General features: G+C 39.9%; 1 protein-coding gene across 2 annotated transcripts in view; it reads right to left on the bottom strand.

Moving 5' to 3' along the window:
* Window positions 1-6,395: 6,395 nt before the first annotated feature.
* LOC121299130 (proprotein convertase subtilisin/kexin type 6-like) overlaps window positions 6,396-16,367 on the bottom strand; it is a 29,546-nt gene continuing 19,574 nt past the window's right edge. Inside the window, exons 14-21 of one of the 2 annotated variants that reach the window (XM_041226695.1) lie at window positions 15,354-15,515; window positions 14,829-14,931; window positions 14,014-14,210; window positions 13,375-13,462; window positions 12,958-13,061; window positions 11,634-11,763; window positions 8,391-8,503; window positions 6,396-6,674 (exon numbers count right to left, since the gene is read on the bottom strand). In XM_041226695.1, coding sequence (XP_041082629.1) covers window positions 6,568-6,674; window positions 8,391-8,503; window positions 11,634-11,763; window positions 12,958-13,061; window positions 13,375-13,462; window positions 14,014-14,210; window positions 14,829-14,931; window positions 15,354-15,515 — 1,004 coding nt within the window. In that variant the 3' untranslated portion in view covers window positions 6,396-6,567. The remainder of the gene's footprint in view (window positions 6,675-8,390; window positions 8,504-11,633; window positions 11,764-12,957; window positions 13,062-13,374; window positions 13,463-14,013; window positions 14,211-14,828; window positions 14,932-15,353; window positions 15,516-16,367) is intronic. The other variant, XM_041226696.1, reaches the window with a different exon arrangement.

The following is a 16,367-nucleotide window of genomic DNA, read 5'->3' as shown; positions in this document are numbered from 1 at the left end:
TATATAACACCTTTCATAGCGGACCACCATCACAAAGCGCTTTACAAGATGCAGTAAATACAAGAAAATCCATAATAATAATTTAACCCAGGATCTCTCCTTTTGGGTCAGCAGGAGCAGACTTAATAAAGACAAGGTGTCCCATAGGTCTGGATCATTACAATATCATATATGATGTCAATTAGACTGTTAAATTGGATACTCACATCCCGCTGACTATCTGAACCTCATCTGAAAGACATTTCACACCATAAAGAAATAGAGACACAACCAATGTTAACAATTACACCTGTTTAATGTCTGATTTATGACACACACACACACACACTGTTGATTAACAAATCACACTCGTCTGGCATCTGGCAAGGAAACGAAAGCCCGAGAGAAAAATGTCAAACTGATTTTCTTTTTCGTCATTATCTCAGCTCCCACTAATTAGCAAGCAGTAACAGGAAATAATTGGTGTGATCTGCTTGTAAATGATACATCGCTGGTCTCAGAAAGTAAGAAAAAAAGGATCGCACATGTGTCGGTTAATGGCCTGCAGTTTGCTTACTTGGTCGACTGGGAGCTGTCTGGCCAGAGCGTTGTGCTGTTCTTGCATCCTCAGTCGAGCTGCCCTCATCCGTTCAGCATGGCTCTGGTTCAAGAGAAGTGCTTAAAGGGAACAAAGGATTTCACTCTGTGACGGCCTGACTCTAATCAGTGGTGCAGTGCTGAATCTGAAAGTACCCGAACACCACTGAAATATTGAATTATCATTTTACAAACTCACATGTTATTTGGATACCGAACTGCTAGTAACACGTATTATAGGTAATGCATCTCATTTCCACAAGTATTTCTCCATCTTTTCACAATGCTTTACTTTACCTGTCTGTGTGTCATTACATTACAGTAAATAAAAGGAAGCTGGAGCTGGAAATGTACTTTTTAGTATAATTCTTGAGTCCCAAGCACTGTAGAACAAATATGAATTGTAGACAGCATGAGAGGCAGATACAGAAATCTGGTCTGTATATTCAGGACAATAACTAGGCTAGCCCAATCCTCCAGACTGTCAGCTGACCAGTTGCATGGTTTGGGAAGTTAGACTCCGAATTAGTCACATATTAGCCATGGCTAGATATTCTAAATTATTTGGGTATTTTTAATAGTAACTGGTTTATCTGGAAAACTGTTCTTGTAACATACAAACTGAATGTCGTTGTAAAGACCAATATAAGTGTTTTCCTCTGTGTTTCACAAGCAAGGCAAAAAATATATAATTATATCACAATCTTTGTCATTTTTGAAAGGGGTGTAGACTTATACCTGTAGAATTCCCTTGAGTATTGAAAATAGTGTAAAATATGAATACAATCCTCAGATCTGAAGTGTTATCCCACAGTATGATCACACTGCACATATTCTTATTCTAAACCCATCTGCACTGTACCTGGTGGCTTCCCTGCAAGGAGCTGGCAGGTCTCCTGTTGCAGGAGCATGGCATGGGTGCAATTTGAATAAAGCTGACAGTTTACTTCTAAGCCTTCAATGTAACTTGTCCCTAGGGTTTGCTGCTGCTACTGCCGCTGTATATATTCTCATTGCACACTGGACTGGCTTTCACTTCCCAATCTGTGTATGACAATTAACTTACCAGGATCTTCAAAAGTTGAACTGCACTCCAGCTGTTATGGACAAAGAAAAAAGTAATAATTGAGATACAATGTGCAGACTGCAAACTATTCAAATAGACATAGGCACATTGATAAATACGTATAACAGGGTCTCTTGATAGATCAGCCTGGTATGGGTGTTAACTAATGCATTATTCTGATTCTTTAGAGTGACTTCACTTTCTCTTTCAGTCATCCCATCACAATAAGCAATATTGTGGTCTGAACAGAGCACTAGGACTCATGACTAACCTCCAAAAACATCCGATACACTAGAGTGTGCCTGTTAACCTGTCCCCCTGCAGCTCTGCCTCTCATGGATATAACAGATACATCAATATACCATAGCAACATAAGACAGGCTTGGGAATGAGAAAAGGCATTTGTCCCATCAAGGTCCGTCCTTTATTACCACACCATTGTCCCCTACTGGGGGTTGGGGGATCTCATTTAAAAGCACAGAATCTAGTCTTTTATGATGTTCCCAGTGTTTTAGATGCTACTGCCTGGTAGGCTATTCTGACCTTCTGTTCTAAACTTGCTTTTACTCAGCTTCCATTTATGCCCTCTCGTTCTACTCTGTGCTAAATTTGAAGTAGTGTCGAGTTAATGTTATCTAAATCATTTATGATTGTACAGACTTCAATTAAGTCCCCCCTTTCCCCTTCTTCTTTCTAGGCTGAAGAGATTTAATTGTGAATTTAGAGCAAGAAATGGTATTTCTTGCATTCCCTAATGAAATGAAAAATGACAGATACACCTTACTTGGTTTTCTTCCCTGGAACTCATTTCTGCTGTTTCCTAGCAGGTGGTCTGTGTGGTTTCCTGTTGAGGCCTTAAAAGAAACTAATAAAAGAAACACCAGTTTAATTAATTCTACAGCCTAGTGCACCATTTTTCACACTTCAGTAAAAGGTTTTGGCTACTTCACAGTGTATTCCGTGGCTGATACTCCTCCTGGAGTACAATGAAGGCAGCTGAAAATAGGCTGATGCAACCATTATTTAAAACCAACATTTGAGCTGATGCCTGCATCAGCATTGCATTTAGACTTGAAAAAACGCATTCCCATATAAGGCATGCCTCTTTCTTTCAGAAGGGGATGTGAAACTAAACAGAAATTGCCTTGTTTCAGTTGTGCACCAATAGCCTATTCCCACTGTCGCCCTACATGACATAAAATTGCCACCAAATGAACGTCATTGGGAAACAGTCCTGTTTCATTTGGCTATAGAAGCAGCAGGGCTTGCAAGTTTCTGTTCATGTTCCTGATACCACGTAGCAACACAGAAGAGGCTGACAAAGACGGTACGCCACACATTTATAAAGCAGCAGAAAGGGTTAACCATATGACTTCATTTGCAGTAGGACAGTTCAGGCTTTTCAACTCACACCCTAATGCATTCTGCTAAGTGTAGTCCCTCTGTGAAAGGTATCTGAGACAGGTAAACTGTACCAGAATGCATTGCGATGTGAGTTGAAGAGCCTGAACTGCCCCAAACTGTCCCAGTGTACACAGAGTCACATGGCAACCCTAGAACACCAGCATACCTGCAGGAGTGACATGAGCAGCCAACCATGCTTTATCATCTACACAGCTCAGAGGCAGTAAGGCAGTTTACAACAGACTCACACTTAAATCAACTTGATGTGCAGAGTGTGTGCATATGGCAAGAATTGGATCCTGTCAGTCTGGGTTTCATTTCCAGCTCTGACTCATTGATTGTGTGATCACCATTCACAATAACCAGTCAGAGAGAGGTTGGTGATACCAAGTCCCAGATCTGGGTGTGTTTGATTCCCCCTACGGTTTTATTCACAAAGATTGCTACCAGCCCGTCGGTGTTCCCATTAAATGATCAGAAAAACTATATTTTGGTTAAAAAGGGGAAATATGCTTACAAAACAAACATTAATAATAATAATAATGCCTGCCAGATTTACAGGCTTTGAATTCGCTGCATAAAAAATCTCATTAGGGGCATCATGGCTATGCTTTGATCTTCACGTTTCTACCCCTAGTTACAGCTTCTTAACCATCACCTGAAGGCTGCTGCCCCAAAGACGTTCCCACTAAAGTATATCCCTGAAACTGACTCTAACAAAGGCAATGCAAATTCAGTGGTGTAATAATATACAGATTTGTGATCTTACCTTCTTCTTACAAGCAGTCTTGGTTTTACTTTCACTCTAAAGTTTATGTGCCGGGCGGTTGTTACAGCTGGCATTGGTCTTAAAGATACAGCGTCACATTTAGCAGGGATCATACAATTCCTAAACCCATCTGAAAACCACCCTGTTAGACTGTATTTAAAAAGATACTGACACAGCACACGCCTATTGATCTTCAAAATACACCAAAACTCCAAACTTTATTTTAAGGCAGTTTCTGTTTATTTATTAACTGAGAATAAGTTGCCTACTAACATGTTTACAAATGTTAATGGTTGGTTAATACTTAACCACGTAACTTATTTTTATACTATTAACAAGTACTAAACCCATGTCCCGAGGGATGGGTGGGAAGCTAATAAACAGCAACTAAACTAAAAGGTGCCTATTATATGAAAGTATTAGCTTTACTATTAGCTGAAAGTAAATTAAACATACAGGTCTTTTTGGACTTTCCCATCATGTGCTTTAGTTGGTGTGTTTGTGTTTATTTACAGTAAACATTCTTATATTAGTGTGCACACTCAGCCCCCTTTTTAAACAGAGAAGAATCGCAAACCATAGGAAACTGCTGTTCAGGTTTCTCATGATTCATTAAAGTGACTTACTCGGGGCGCCACACAATGTGACAGTTTCACCTGTGTTGAATGAAATGCACATCACAGAGGAAGAGATCCAGGCTGGCTTTCAGAATGGCTCTCAAACTGAACTCTAGAAGAACAGCTGAGAGGAGTCCAGCAGCCAGGCCTCTAGCCAGTTTATACAGAGAGCACACACTGCAAGGCATTCATCAAGCTGGCTTAAATAACCAGTCAATGGGAGCTAACAACACTGCGTGGGGATCTCTACACAACCTCTACTCATGGCATCAAGATCTGGATGCGTGTGAGTTGTTTTTACACTTTTCACCAGATGGTAGAATATTTTCGTAAGGGGAAAAAAAGTAGTTATATTTAATACAGATAATCAAAATAGCCTCAAAACCTGAGGATAATGTATTTAACCTTAATCCATATGTGCAGTCTACCAAACACACAGCGTTAAATGGAGCTAGCTGTACACCACATCACAACATAATGAAAAGCGAGGAAAGTGAACGCACTTCATGGCACAGAATTAATTTACAAAAGATGACATTAATGTTCTTAATCTAATAATAAACATGTTTAGCACCCTGCAGCAGTGCTACCTCTACACCTCACTGTACTGCTTCTCAGGGAGCAGAAATGTGATAATTGGATCTTAACATACAGTGGTCTGGCTGAGAGCAAACAAGAACTCTATCAAGGCCCCAGAGAGGATGCTGCCGCAGTTCTGCAAGGCGTTTGAGTTCCTTTCAATAATACCCCAATTATAATAATACTTTCTCACATGATTCATCAGCTTCTCAGACAGGTCTTCACCCCTCCACCCTCCACCTATCATCACTTTTGAAAATGTTATTGTCATCAGCTAGCTAACCCCTTACATCACTATTATAGGTGAAATCACAACCTCTCCCAATACGGATGGAAATATCACAAACCCTGGTGTTTAAATGTGGATTCATAGAAAAACAAGGGTTTTTTTATATTAAAAAAAAAAAAAAAAAAAAAAAAAAAAAAAAGGTTATTTCATCCATAGCTTTCAATGATAAAAATCTGAGTAAACTTCTAATGGATGTTCCAGAAAAAGATTCTTGATGCATTTGTATACTATGCCAATGTTTCTTTAGTTAAATTGCGATATGCTAGGGGATTAATTTACATGACTGGCAGGTAAAACATAAAAAATACTGAAAATACTTAAGATGACAAGTTTGTAACAAAGCAGGGACCCATGAACTAATATGCAATAATTAACTTAATGTTCCCATCATTTGGTAGCGATAGTAGAAATCACAATACATTACAAAACAGCTACGCTCCAAGTACAAAGTTGAGAGGGAAATTTTACAAATGAAAACAATGCAATGGACATGCAAACACAAATCAAAGACAGGAAACCAATTATTTTATACAAATATTTTCAAAGAGAGCACTCATATAATATAACTTTTTTTTTCTTCTTTTTAAACACTTTCAGGGCAATTCACTTTTAAATTTTCACTTGTTGCGGTTTCTGATTTAATTTTTATTACATGTGTAAATGTCACATCACAGCTGACGGAGTCTTGGTATATCATATGTCATGGGATAAGATATGATGTTGGAGGGTAAGTCTTAATGGGGGGGGGGGGGGTTTACATTTGTAGGTCTGTAAGGCTGGAACACAGCAACCTGTCTGTTTTCAGAAGCTCTGAGATTTACGCAAGCCACTATAATAATAATCCATCCCATCACGGTCAACACATATATTTAACATATGTGACAAAATTCAGTTATGGCTCTTGATTCAATTCTGAAATGGGATCGTCCTGACCCAGCAGTTGTATTCTGTGCAGTGTTAAACCTCAACATGCCACATTCAGCCTCAGCAATACCTGCTCTGAAACGGTTTTCCCGCAATCATCTTTTTTTCCCCCATACCGAGATTTCATTCTATATACACCGTATATGAAAAAAGGGACAACCACAACAAAAATATAATTTTTTTTTTATATTTAAACATGCATTTTAAAAATCATGGAGTTGACGGCCTGTTGCAGAGATAGATGGGCTGTCAGAGCGTTAATAGAGTAGCTCGGTTTACGTCTACAACAGATTGTTGCTTTAATGTGGTCTGAAAAGTCATTTGTAGGGGGTGGGCTGCATCTTCATCCAGTCATCAGACACGTCCGGCAGCAGAACTGGCGAAAGAGTTTCCGCTCGCACAAGCGGTTCGATTTCACCATCTCGCAGAACACCTCGTCAGCTAGAGGGCCAGCGTCAGGGGAAGAGAAAGAGTAAAATAAAGTTCAGATCATCGGAAACAGGGAAACGGGGGCTTGCACATTCATTCAATACAAGCTCAGGTCAGCAGACGCCATGCGGGGAAGCTGTTTGAAGGTTTGAAAACCACACCCGGAACACAACGTGCTACCTTTTAAAAATCGGTTAACTTGTTTTGTCTGTTGTGTTTTTCACATCTTTGAAATGTCTGTCTTTTACCTTTTCAGTAATTTACTACATCCTGGTCAATCTGCTATGATCACACCTGATATGATCACGTACATATACGTTTTGCAATGAATTCATTAGTGCAGTTACTATACTGTACTGGTGGTATGCGTTAGAATGCCAAGCCGAAATGAGACCACATGGATTGGGGTGAAGGTTAGGGATTGGTTTAGCCCGTTTTAAATCTGCACAACGGATCTCTAGTCAAACATCTACTTGGAATCTTAACATTTCTTGTATATCTCAGCTATACAGCACAATTACAAAGTTACATGCTGTAATCAGACCTGGATTTGGAAGTGCAAAATTTGCTTTTTTTTTTTTTTTTTTTTTTTATCAGTGTAATTAGCAGAACACAGTGTATAAATCAATACAAGGACAAACACACAGTACATGTTTATCTTTTCATGTCAATCTGGGGTTCAGGCAGTGGGAGCTGTGCCTGTGATTATGTTATGCTAAAGGCATGTTTATTTGCAGTTGAAGATACTACAGTTATGTGAAACCAAGTCACAAGAACATGAAATCATTAATCTGGGTTAAAAAAACAACACACACACACACACACACACACACACACACACACACAGGGGATGCATAAACTCGTATTAATGACAAGGTTCTTGTATTAGTTTGAGATAACAAAATGACACTTCTTATTCAATTACAAATTTGTTGAAGGTTCTAGAGTAGTTTATCAAACAGTCTTGCTGAACAGATTCTGAAGGGCACTCAACTCAATCACAGTGGTGCTGCCGACAACCGCAAACCAAAAAAATTAAAAAAAACATACAAACTGTATCAATTTCATCTTTCATGTTAAATCCACAAGATATCAAAGACTTGGCATTTAAAATAATGAAACACTTCAAATATAGACTTAAAATAGCAGGTCTTCATATTTTAGATAGACAGATATATAGATATTCAAGGTTTTCAAAGAGTTGGGCACACAAGCCAAGAGAAACTCAGACTTGTGTTTAGCTCTCTCTTTCAAAACAAAGCGCTCGGCATTTATTATAAAGCCCAAACCTCCTGAGCTTAACAAAACAAGTTTCAAAGTGAAATGCAGTCAGCCTTCTCGTTCAGCTTTGAGATGAACTGCTACCCTTAGACTTGTATGCAGTGCACACTGTAGAGGTTTAGAAGATGTTTATCCCCTACCCACTCCAGCTTCTTTTGAACTGCAGTGTGTCGAGGAGGGTATGAAGAGTTGTTTAAAAGAAAAAATCACCACTAGAGGGCGCACTGCAGGCTCAAACAAACACTAGATTATAGCTCTCTACTTGTTGTGTGGGGTCTTCTTCATTTAATGTATTGAGCGCCTTTTATTTAAAATATCCATTCTACGTCCTACAGGAGATGCTCATTGGTATAACAAAGACTACTAAAATCCTTTTGAATCACCGCAGTGACGACGACGCCCCCCCCCCCCCCCCCCCCCCATTTTCAGGGGTTCTGTCCCTTTAATTGAACTTACCATTATTGCACATGACATTTGTTACACATGTGCCTCCAACTAGATTGTATCCATCTGTGCATTTCAAACAGTATCTTCCAGGGCCTTCGCAATTTACACAATGCTCCTCACATCTGGCATGAAGAAAATAAAAAAAAAAGAGAACAAAACAAAATAAAACACACAGCATAAAAAAAAAAAAAAAAAAAAAAAGCAATCTGTATTTCCTGCTGTAGAATGGAAGAGGTTGCGACAGCTCTAGCCGGTGTGGAACGAAACTCTGTTGCCCTTTCTTCACATGTCAAGTTGCAGTGAGATGGACAATATTAACTAGGAAATTTACAGCTGGTTTCACACAACCCCAATTAGCACTATTTTTTGACTATCCAATGCTATTTTAGGGGAAACAGTCCAGGATTACAGCCAATTTATGAGCTGTGAAACCAGCTGTTAGTTTAACACGTCCTATCTTGTGGAGAATTTGGTTACATTACCATATAGAATATGATCAGTCAAAGGGGCAGAACTGTGCTTTGTGTCCATGCGCTTCATCCAAACGTAGGAAAAGTCAGAAAACAGCACGAGAAGTACAACCTCATTTATGCCAAGTGGGAACCTCCACCAGTTCATGATGCACAGGGTTAAAATAAGAGACCACCACAGTGTTCAGGTTTATTTGTCAGCAAACACTGATACAGCAGCAGCATTGACGATGCGGGCTTGGCTGCCTGGTATCTTCAGGTTTCAGTCAGCAGCAGTTTGTCTGCTGTCAATTGGGATCAATGTGGATGAGCACACGTTGCACTTCAGAGTCCTTACAGAGTCTATCAGCAGTGGAAACATACCATCGCTAAACAATATGTAAAGCAAAGCAAACCAAGTTACTTTAAAGATCTGGCTCCTAGCCAGGTTTAAATCGCTTGGAATTGTACCATTAGAAAATTCCTCAGAATAGAAGAAATATTTTTGAAATGGTAAATATCAAAACAAGTGATGGTACACAGTATACAGGTGCCAAGAAAGAGAGATGAGGAGGAAAGGGATAAGCAAACCCCAACATGCTTGTGCTAAGCTGAAATCTACCAGAAGAAACATGTTTACTCATTAAAAATGCAAGAGATTAATTAATAAGACCTCACACAGGCCCAAACACAAACAACATTCTGTTGATTATTTATGATGCGACTTGACAGTTACAGATTTGCAAGCTCAAAAGATAATTTGGCATACAAATTAATTAAAATAAATTATAAAGTGAGAAACCATAAAAAAAAAATGACTGACAACTCAGACTACAAATGAGGCAGTACTTCTACAGGTGTTCTTCTCTAGTTGGCTTCTCACAGTGGGGTATATGTTAATGAAATCCTGTCCCATGTAGCTTTGCGAGGTGTGTTACCTGATCGAGGTCCTTGGCTGGGACCAACTGACAACCCGCTAATTGCACTTAAAAAAACCTGTATTTAATAGCTTTTTCTTTTTATGAGTAGAAGAAAGAAGATACTTTTTAAATACAGGTTTTCTTAAGTGCGAATAGCAGGTTGTCAAAGTTTTGATTTGGTCCCAGCCCTTGTCTGCTAACACACATTCCCTTAAACAAGCAGAGGCTCTCTGCATCTGGAGCTTAGAGAGACAGGTCTCTGTACATCGGCTTTGTGTTCCTGCATTGGTAGGCTTTGTACAATCATATCTGAACAGACAGCAATTAGACCACTTAGCGTTTTATTAAAATAGAAAATGTGGGAGTAATGTCAACAACCATTTCTTGGCATTCTTTTTCTCCCCTAACTAATTACGGAAAAAAATAATTATTATATATATATATATATATATATATATATATATATATATATATATATATATATATATATATATATATATATATATATATATATATATTATTCAAGCTCTTGAGCAGTTTCAGGTTTATTTACTTTTAATTACTATATGACTGTTTAAAAAAAATAATAAAGTTATTTACTCTGCAAATTGTTAATTTTTCTCAAGAGCTGCTGGTTTACCTCCAGTGCAATCAGGGGACCGCTGGTCTGATTTAGAACAGCTGTTCATAAAAATCTACTGGTGTCTTGCATTCACCACACTAAAACACTGCAGCAAGTTCTGAGCAGGGACTGGAATTGCGCGCTGGGCTGCAGGTAGGGAAGATTTATAACCACATCTGCCAGTTGCTTCCTTTAAAAACTCACCTCAGCATTGATTTATAGGCATGGAAATATGGAGAGAAAAAAAAAAAAAAAATCTACCCACAACCCACATTTTGGAAACAGGTTACCTAGAAACCGCAATATAAATCATCTGAATTTCAGCTGGCAGTGTGAATCAACCAGCAGAGGCTCTGAGCAATAGCATGCTGACCTGCTGGACTCCAGTTCTGATAATGTGTAGGTCACATCACAGATTTGTTCACAGACAGAGAGAGAGCTCTGTGGAATTACCCAGTATGGGTCTGGCTGTCTCTCTTCAGCGAGTAATAGGGAGGGCACAGAACCCACCATACCATAGCAGAAAATGTATATATCCGTGACAAATGGATTGGCTACCACACCCTGAGCTTACTAGGCATCTGGATGGTGTGGTCTTCTAGAGTGCGATGAGGAAAAGCAGCCCCTGCTGGTTCTGCCTCCCTAACCCCTCAGGAATCCGCAGCAAAGACTGGAGACTTGGCACAGCCAGGACACTCCCCTGACTATGACTCACCCTGCACATCACACAGCTGTGCTTTTACCAGGCAAGCCACTCGTGAACCCCCACCACACCCTTCTCAATCCTTTCCAAAAGGGCATTGCTGAGAAGGGCTGAAAATGAACTTTCCCAACCCATTTCATTAGGAAAGAATAACGTTCCACTGACGACAGATCCTTACTAAAGCAGCTACTTCCTGGCAGTGAATTCATACTTGCTTGGGGTGCCACTTGCATGACACTGCTAAATCAAAAGACTTCTGCATGTATTGGAACATGACCCAGTCTACGTGGAGTGAGTGAGGGGTTTAGTGGAGCGAAATGGAGATTAAAAATTCCCCCATCCCCTTGGTGCACTTGAGACCGCTTACTCATTACAACCTCTGCTGTGTATTTGAAGGATCAATTCAGAGAAAGATATTTAATAAGCAGTAGGTCTGAGTGTGGATAAAAGCAGGTAACAAATGTACCTCCCCAGTCTCCTTTCATTCATGTAGCTGTGCTAATACGTGGCGTATATTCAGGGAGCTGAAACACTGCTTTGATTTTGTGTAGCACCTACTTTCGGCAGACTCGCTGTGGCAGTCCGGACGCCTCCCCAGGGTAATATCCTTCAGTGCACGCAGGAACACATTTCCACTCCTGCTGCAGAAAGTCTCTGGCACACTGAATACATTCCTCCTTCCCAGGCCCTGAGCAAAGCAACACCACAAGACACACGTATTTAACCACAAAATAATTCAACACATAGGACGTTTGTCTTTCTCTCCTCATTAAATGAGGTGTGATTTATGATATATAATTTTTTTGTTTTGTTTTTTTTGGCTGCTGGACATTCCTCCCTTGAGTCCATATTAGTCAAAAAGATGATTAAATACATTACAAAAAGAGAACTTTGATGTTGGGGGACCAAGTTGTCTCCAGTCCATAGTTACAGATTATTGTACGCTTTTATTAAATGTTGTTGAAGCCGACACCCTGGGATCCTTCAAGAAGCTGCTTGATGAGATTCTGGGATCAATAAGCTACTGACAACCAAACGAGCAAGATGGGCTGAATGGCCTCCTTTCGTCTGTAAGCTTTATGTTTATTAAAATATTGGTTCTTTAAAAAAAAAAAATAATCACACCAAAATAAATATTAAAAGTTATATACCTTTATGACTAGTTTTAGAAGCCTACAAGGAAAGTTATAAAAATCGACCTGACATTTACCTGTAGCATGCACTTTGGCCTCCTGCATAAACGGCTGGCTATTATAGAAGGGTACATTTGCAAAATGCATTCTCTCCATGCAACATCAGTGGAATTGCATGATCTTACGATTAACATTCTCCACGAACCATCAACTTTTGGAGTAGCGACATAACAGTAGGTGGTGATCTCTGGAAAGCGAAGCCCTCCAGTTGTGTGAAGTTAACTTGTCTGAACTGCCTTGTAATTCCATGCGACACCTGGAATCACTACTTGCCCTGTAGTGGTGCAACCAGATCAGTTCTCAGACTGTGTATTTATACACAGAGAATCAAAGTTTCCAGATCTGCTGAGCATGCAGCCAAGTATCTGGGGCAGACAGATCCCTCGGCCCTGCAGTACTAGGAAACCCAGCGTGTATTGCCTTAGCAAGCCTACTTCACAAGGAACATACTGAACCCTTTACCAACCAATGGAAAGTAATGAAAACAGAGGCTGAGCAGCACTGTGTCAGCAGCATGCTGCTTGGGATTGAGCAGAGCAAATGCCTGGAAGTATAGCAATACACCTAGAAATGAAAAGTGACCTCTCTAAATAGGTATTGAATTGACTGCATGTAATAGCTACAGACAAGGTTGACTGAAGTGCTGTTTTTTTCTTTTTAATCTTTTGAAAAGCGAAATGCTAAATCACCTGTACAAGTAGAGCAGGACAGATGGCAGGGACTGCATTTCATTTCTTCCAAGTTAAAATAGGTGCCGTCTCCACATTCAGGAACACACGTCATCCCAGCCAGGCTGCAGAAAATCAGGGGAAAAAGAAAAAAAAACAAAAAAAAAAAAAGAAGAATTTCAGTTACTCTGCTCCATGGAATCCACTGCCACCTCATATCAGAAGTGTTACATCAGTTAATGGCTTTTAAAAAAAATTGCACAGTGCTTTGAGATGAAAGGCGCTATATAAACATGTAATTTGATTTACTGTGTAAATATATCAGTCTGTAAATGTCAAACTGAATTCAGCTTTTTTTTTCTTGCTAACATGCAAAAACTGCAGCAAGCTGTTCAAATACAAACTGAATTCATTAAAAACAAAACTGGTCACATTTACCTGAATCCTTCATTGCAAGCAGTGCATCTATCGTAATCTCTGAAACATTTCTTGCAGTTGTGGTGACATTTCAGGCATTGCTTCTGATCTAATGAAAAAGGAGCAAACACTCCGATGCATATATCATGTTTCACTTCACTTTTGGCAGCTCTATAAAGCCAAATATTTAGGATTTTATTTGCTAGTTATAGAGATATCATTCAACTGGCTGCCCAATGCCAGCCACACAGAACGTCATCGCCCCACCCCCCAAAGAAATCGGTCTTAACACAGAACACAGCTTTGTTAATAGGTTACCAGCAACAGTAACCGTTTCCATTAAACACATTCATGGGTACAATTAGAAACGCCAAATAGGCACAAAATATCCAAACTCTACGATTTAATCACTTTCATTAAAACACTGTAAACAGCTTTCTCAGCTAGAATCAGTCAAGCCACAACTTGATTAGATTTACAGCTGCATTACTTATGCTAATTTTTTCTCTGGATAAATTATAAGAAAGGGCTCTCCTTTATCCTTTATACTGTAATTACTCACTCAAAAAAAAAGAAAAAAGAAAAAAACAACCCAGATAAAGCCTGCTACCACCTGGCACCATGCATCATATGTGCTGAAGTTAATGACTCCTCCCTTACTGTCATCTGCGAAGAACCCTGCTGGGCAAGTTGCTGAACAAGTGCGGGCTTGGTCGTAAAAGAAGAGGCCCCTTCTACAGGAGGTGCACTCGTTCTGGGCCCTGCCGAAACACGTCTCACACCCCTTATAGCAGCGTCGGCACCGCCTCACTTCAGCATCACTGTAGAACCCCAGGGGACAGGTGCTCACGCACGTCCTAAAAACACAAGAAAAACCACAGGTACAGAAGAACACCTCCAGCACATTGGTAAATCAGTCCCGGTCTGGTTAATGCTCTTCTGCCCCATTGTCAGAATATTCTTTAACCAGTCCTGGTATCTGCAGTGCAGAAAAGTACGTTATACTGAATATAATGCTGAAGGCATTGCATTGCAATTGTTTTCTTGCTTGGCAATGTTATATTAACTTTTACAGTAGTAATTTGTTTAGTCAAATCAATGCACCCCAAACATGATTCATACCATGGCACAGATGAACGGCATCAGTTTTAATCCTTGGATTCTGATAAATGTTTCTGACAAGTTTAGCAATCTTACGCTGCTAGTCAGTACTGGGGTGCAGCTGAGAACTCAATAGGGCCAAATGAGAGGTCTCTTCTATACTGGGGAATAACTATAGAATTGTTTTACTAGGTAGCTTCAATGTCTTGAACCTACGAGTTAAGCTGCACCAGACCTCCCACAGTCCTATGAAGCAGCCCTCACAAATGGCACTAGACTCTTCTTGCAGTAATGGGGTGGTGGAAGAGATGATGCATTTTAAAACGCATACATTTAAAATAAAAAGCATTACTGTATGGCTGCTTGTACTGTACCTGCCGGACAAGATGTTTCCAAGGCTGAAATGGATACAGTTCAAACAGTGATCAGCATCTGGGCCGTCACAACCCTGATCCCCACATTCGGAGTGGCAAGGACCTACACAACACAGCAACACATTGCTCAGAAATGCAAAACACCACAGGACAGGTACCACAGCTAGACCATCAATAAGGATTTCCCTTTCCCAAAATATTGGGCAGGACGTCCATTTGAGAGGAACTTAAAATGGAGTTCTAACAGAAAAGGCACAACAGTATGTATAGAAAAAAAGTACCACAGTAACGGCAAAGTGTAATAAAGCACGGCAATAGAACAGGTAAGCATTTACAGACTAGAAAACGTTTAGAAGGGTTTAAAGAAACACAACAGGAGTGTTCTACTTTCAGAAACTTTTCAAGGTGAAGAGAATGTACAACAAATGCAGTTTTCAGCTGCGTAATGAACACAAGGCATTGACGCGAGCAAATGGCATGGAAAGTGGGGATTACTCTGCAGCTGTTTAAACTGGACACTCTTACCATTGTACTCATCCTCTTCCTCCACGATCTCCTGCTTCTCCAGCTCAGTCGGGCTCTTCTCCCCTTCCGGAGAGATCTCCAGCTGCCGGGAGCGTGAGCTGTGTGATTGGTAAGGGTGCTCCGAGGTTCCGTACAGCACCAGACTCCACTCCCTTAACTTCCCTGTGTGCAATTAAAAAAAGGGGGGAAATCATGAAAAAAAACTTCCCAATCCAGCAAGATTAAATAATATTATCTGCACTATGACTATGTTTAAATTCAATCAGCTTTTTAAATCTGTGAAACCTTGTTGTTTTTTATGACGTTGAAAGAATGTGGAGTAATATTTAGTCAACTGGGGATGTCAGAGTTTTTTACTATCTTTGGGAAAATGTCAGGTTTTATTCCCATCTGCTCAAAACACAGAACGACTGCAATGTTTTATTGTTTTTAAAAATGTTCCCAAAAAGTGGATGCAAACTTGTCTTAAATCTTCAGCTCCAAACTACCCAATGAATGAGGTGCTTCGAGAACTTGTAAATCAAGTGTACATTCATTAAAAACAGTGCCAAATATTTATATTATTTCCAGGAAAAAGACCTCACCATCAAAATTCCTTGGCAGGAACAAAGATGAAATGAGCCATTTTCAGCCCCCTGAATCCTCTTTAATGCCTCTATCATGATAAACACAGCAGCTCATTCACAAGGTACTTCTACAAACTATGCATCTATTCTTTTGCTTTTGAAATGCATTGCTCCAGCAGTGCTTTTTGCCTGTACCGTTTCTCCAAAGTATTTCTTTAGCAGGAGGGCTGTGTAATTGCATGCACCCTTCGTTGTTGGTAATCATCAAGCCGCTACTCTAAGTCCTGCTTGTCCCCAGAGATCACTTTGGAAAAGCTGTTGCTCTTGTGAAATCATAACCAGCTGTTCTAAGCACTATCGCACCCCGGTTGGGTAAAATTGACAGCCTGTAAATTGCCATTTGCATCCTTAATTATTTTTAACCCGTCTTGAACTACATTGTCCTTTA

Source organism: Polyodon spathula, chromosome 24 (assembly GCF_017654505.1).
Source record: "Polyodon spathula isolate WHYD16114869_AA chromosome 24, ASM1765450v1, whole genome shotgun sequence".
Lineage (NCBI taxonomy): Eukaryota > Metazoa > Chordata > Actinopteri > Acipenseriformes > Polyodontidae > Polyodon > Polyodon spathula.
The sequence above is the reverse complement of the archived record's forward strand: the minus strand, read 5'-3'. Positions and strand labels throughout refer to the sequence as shown.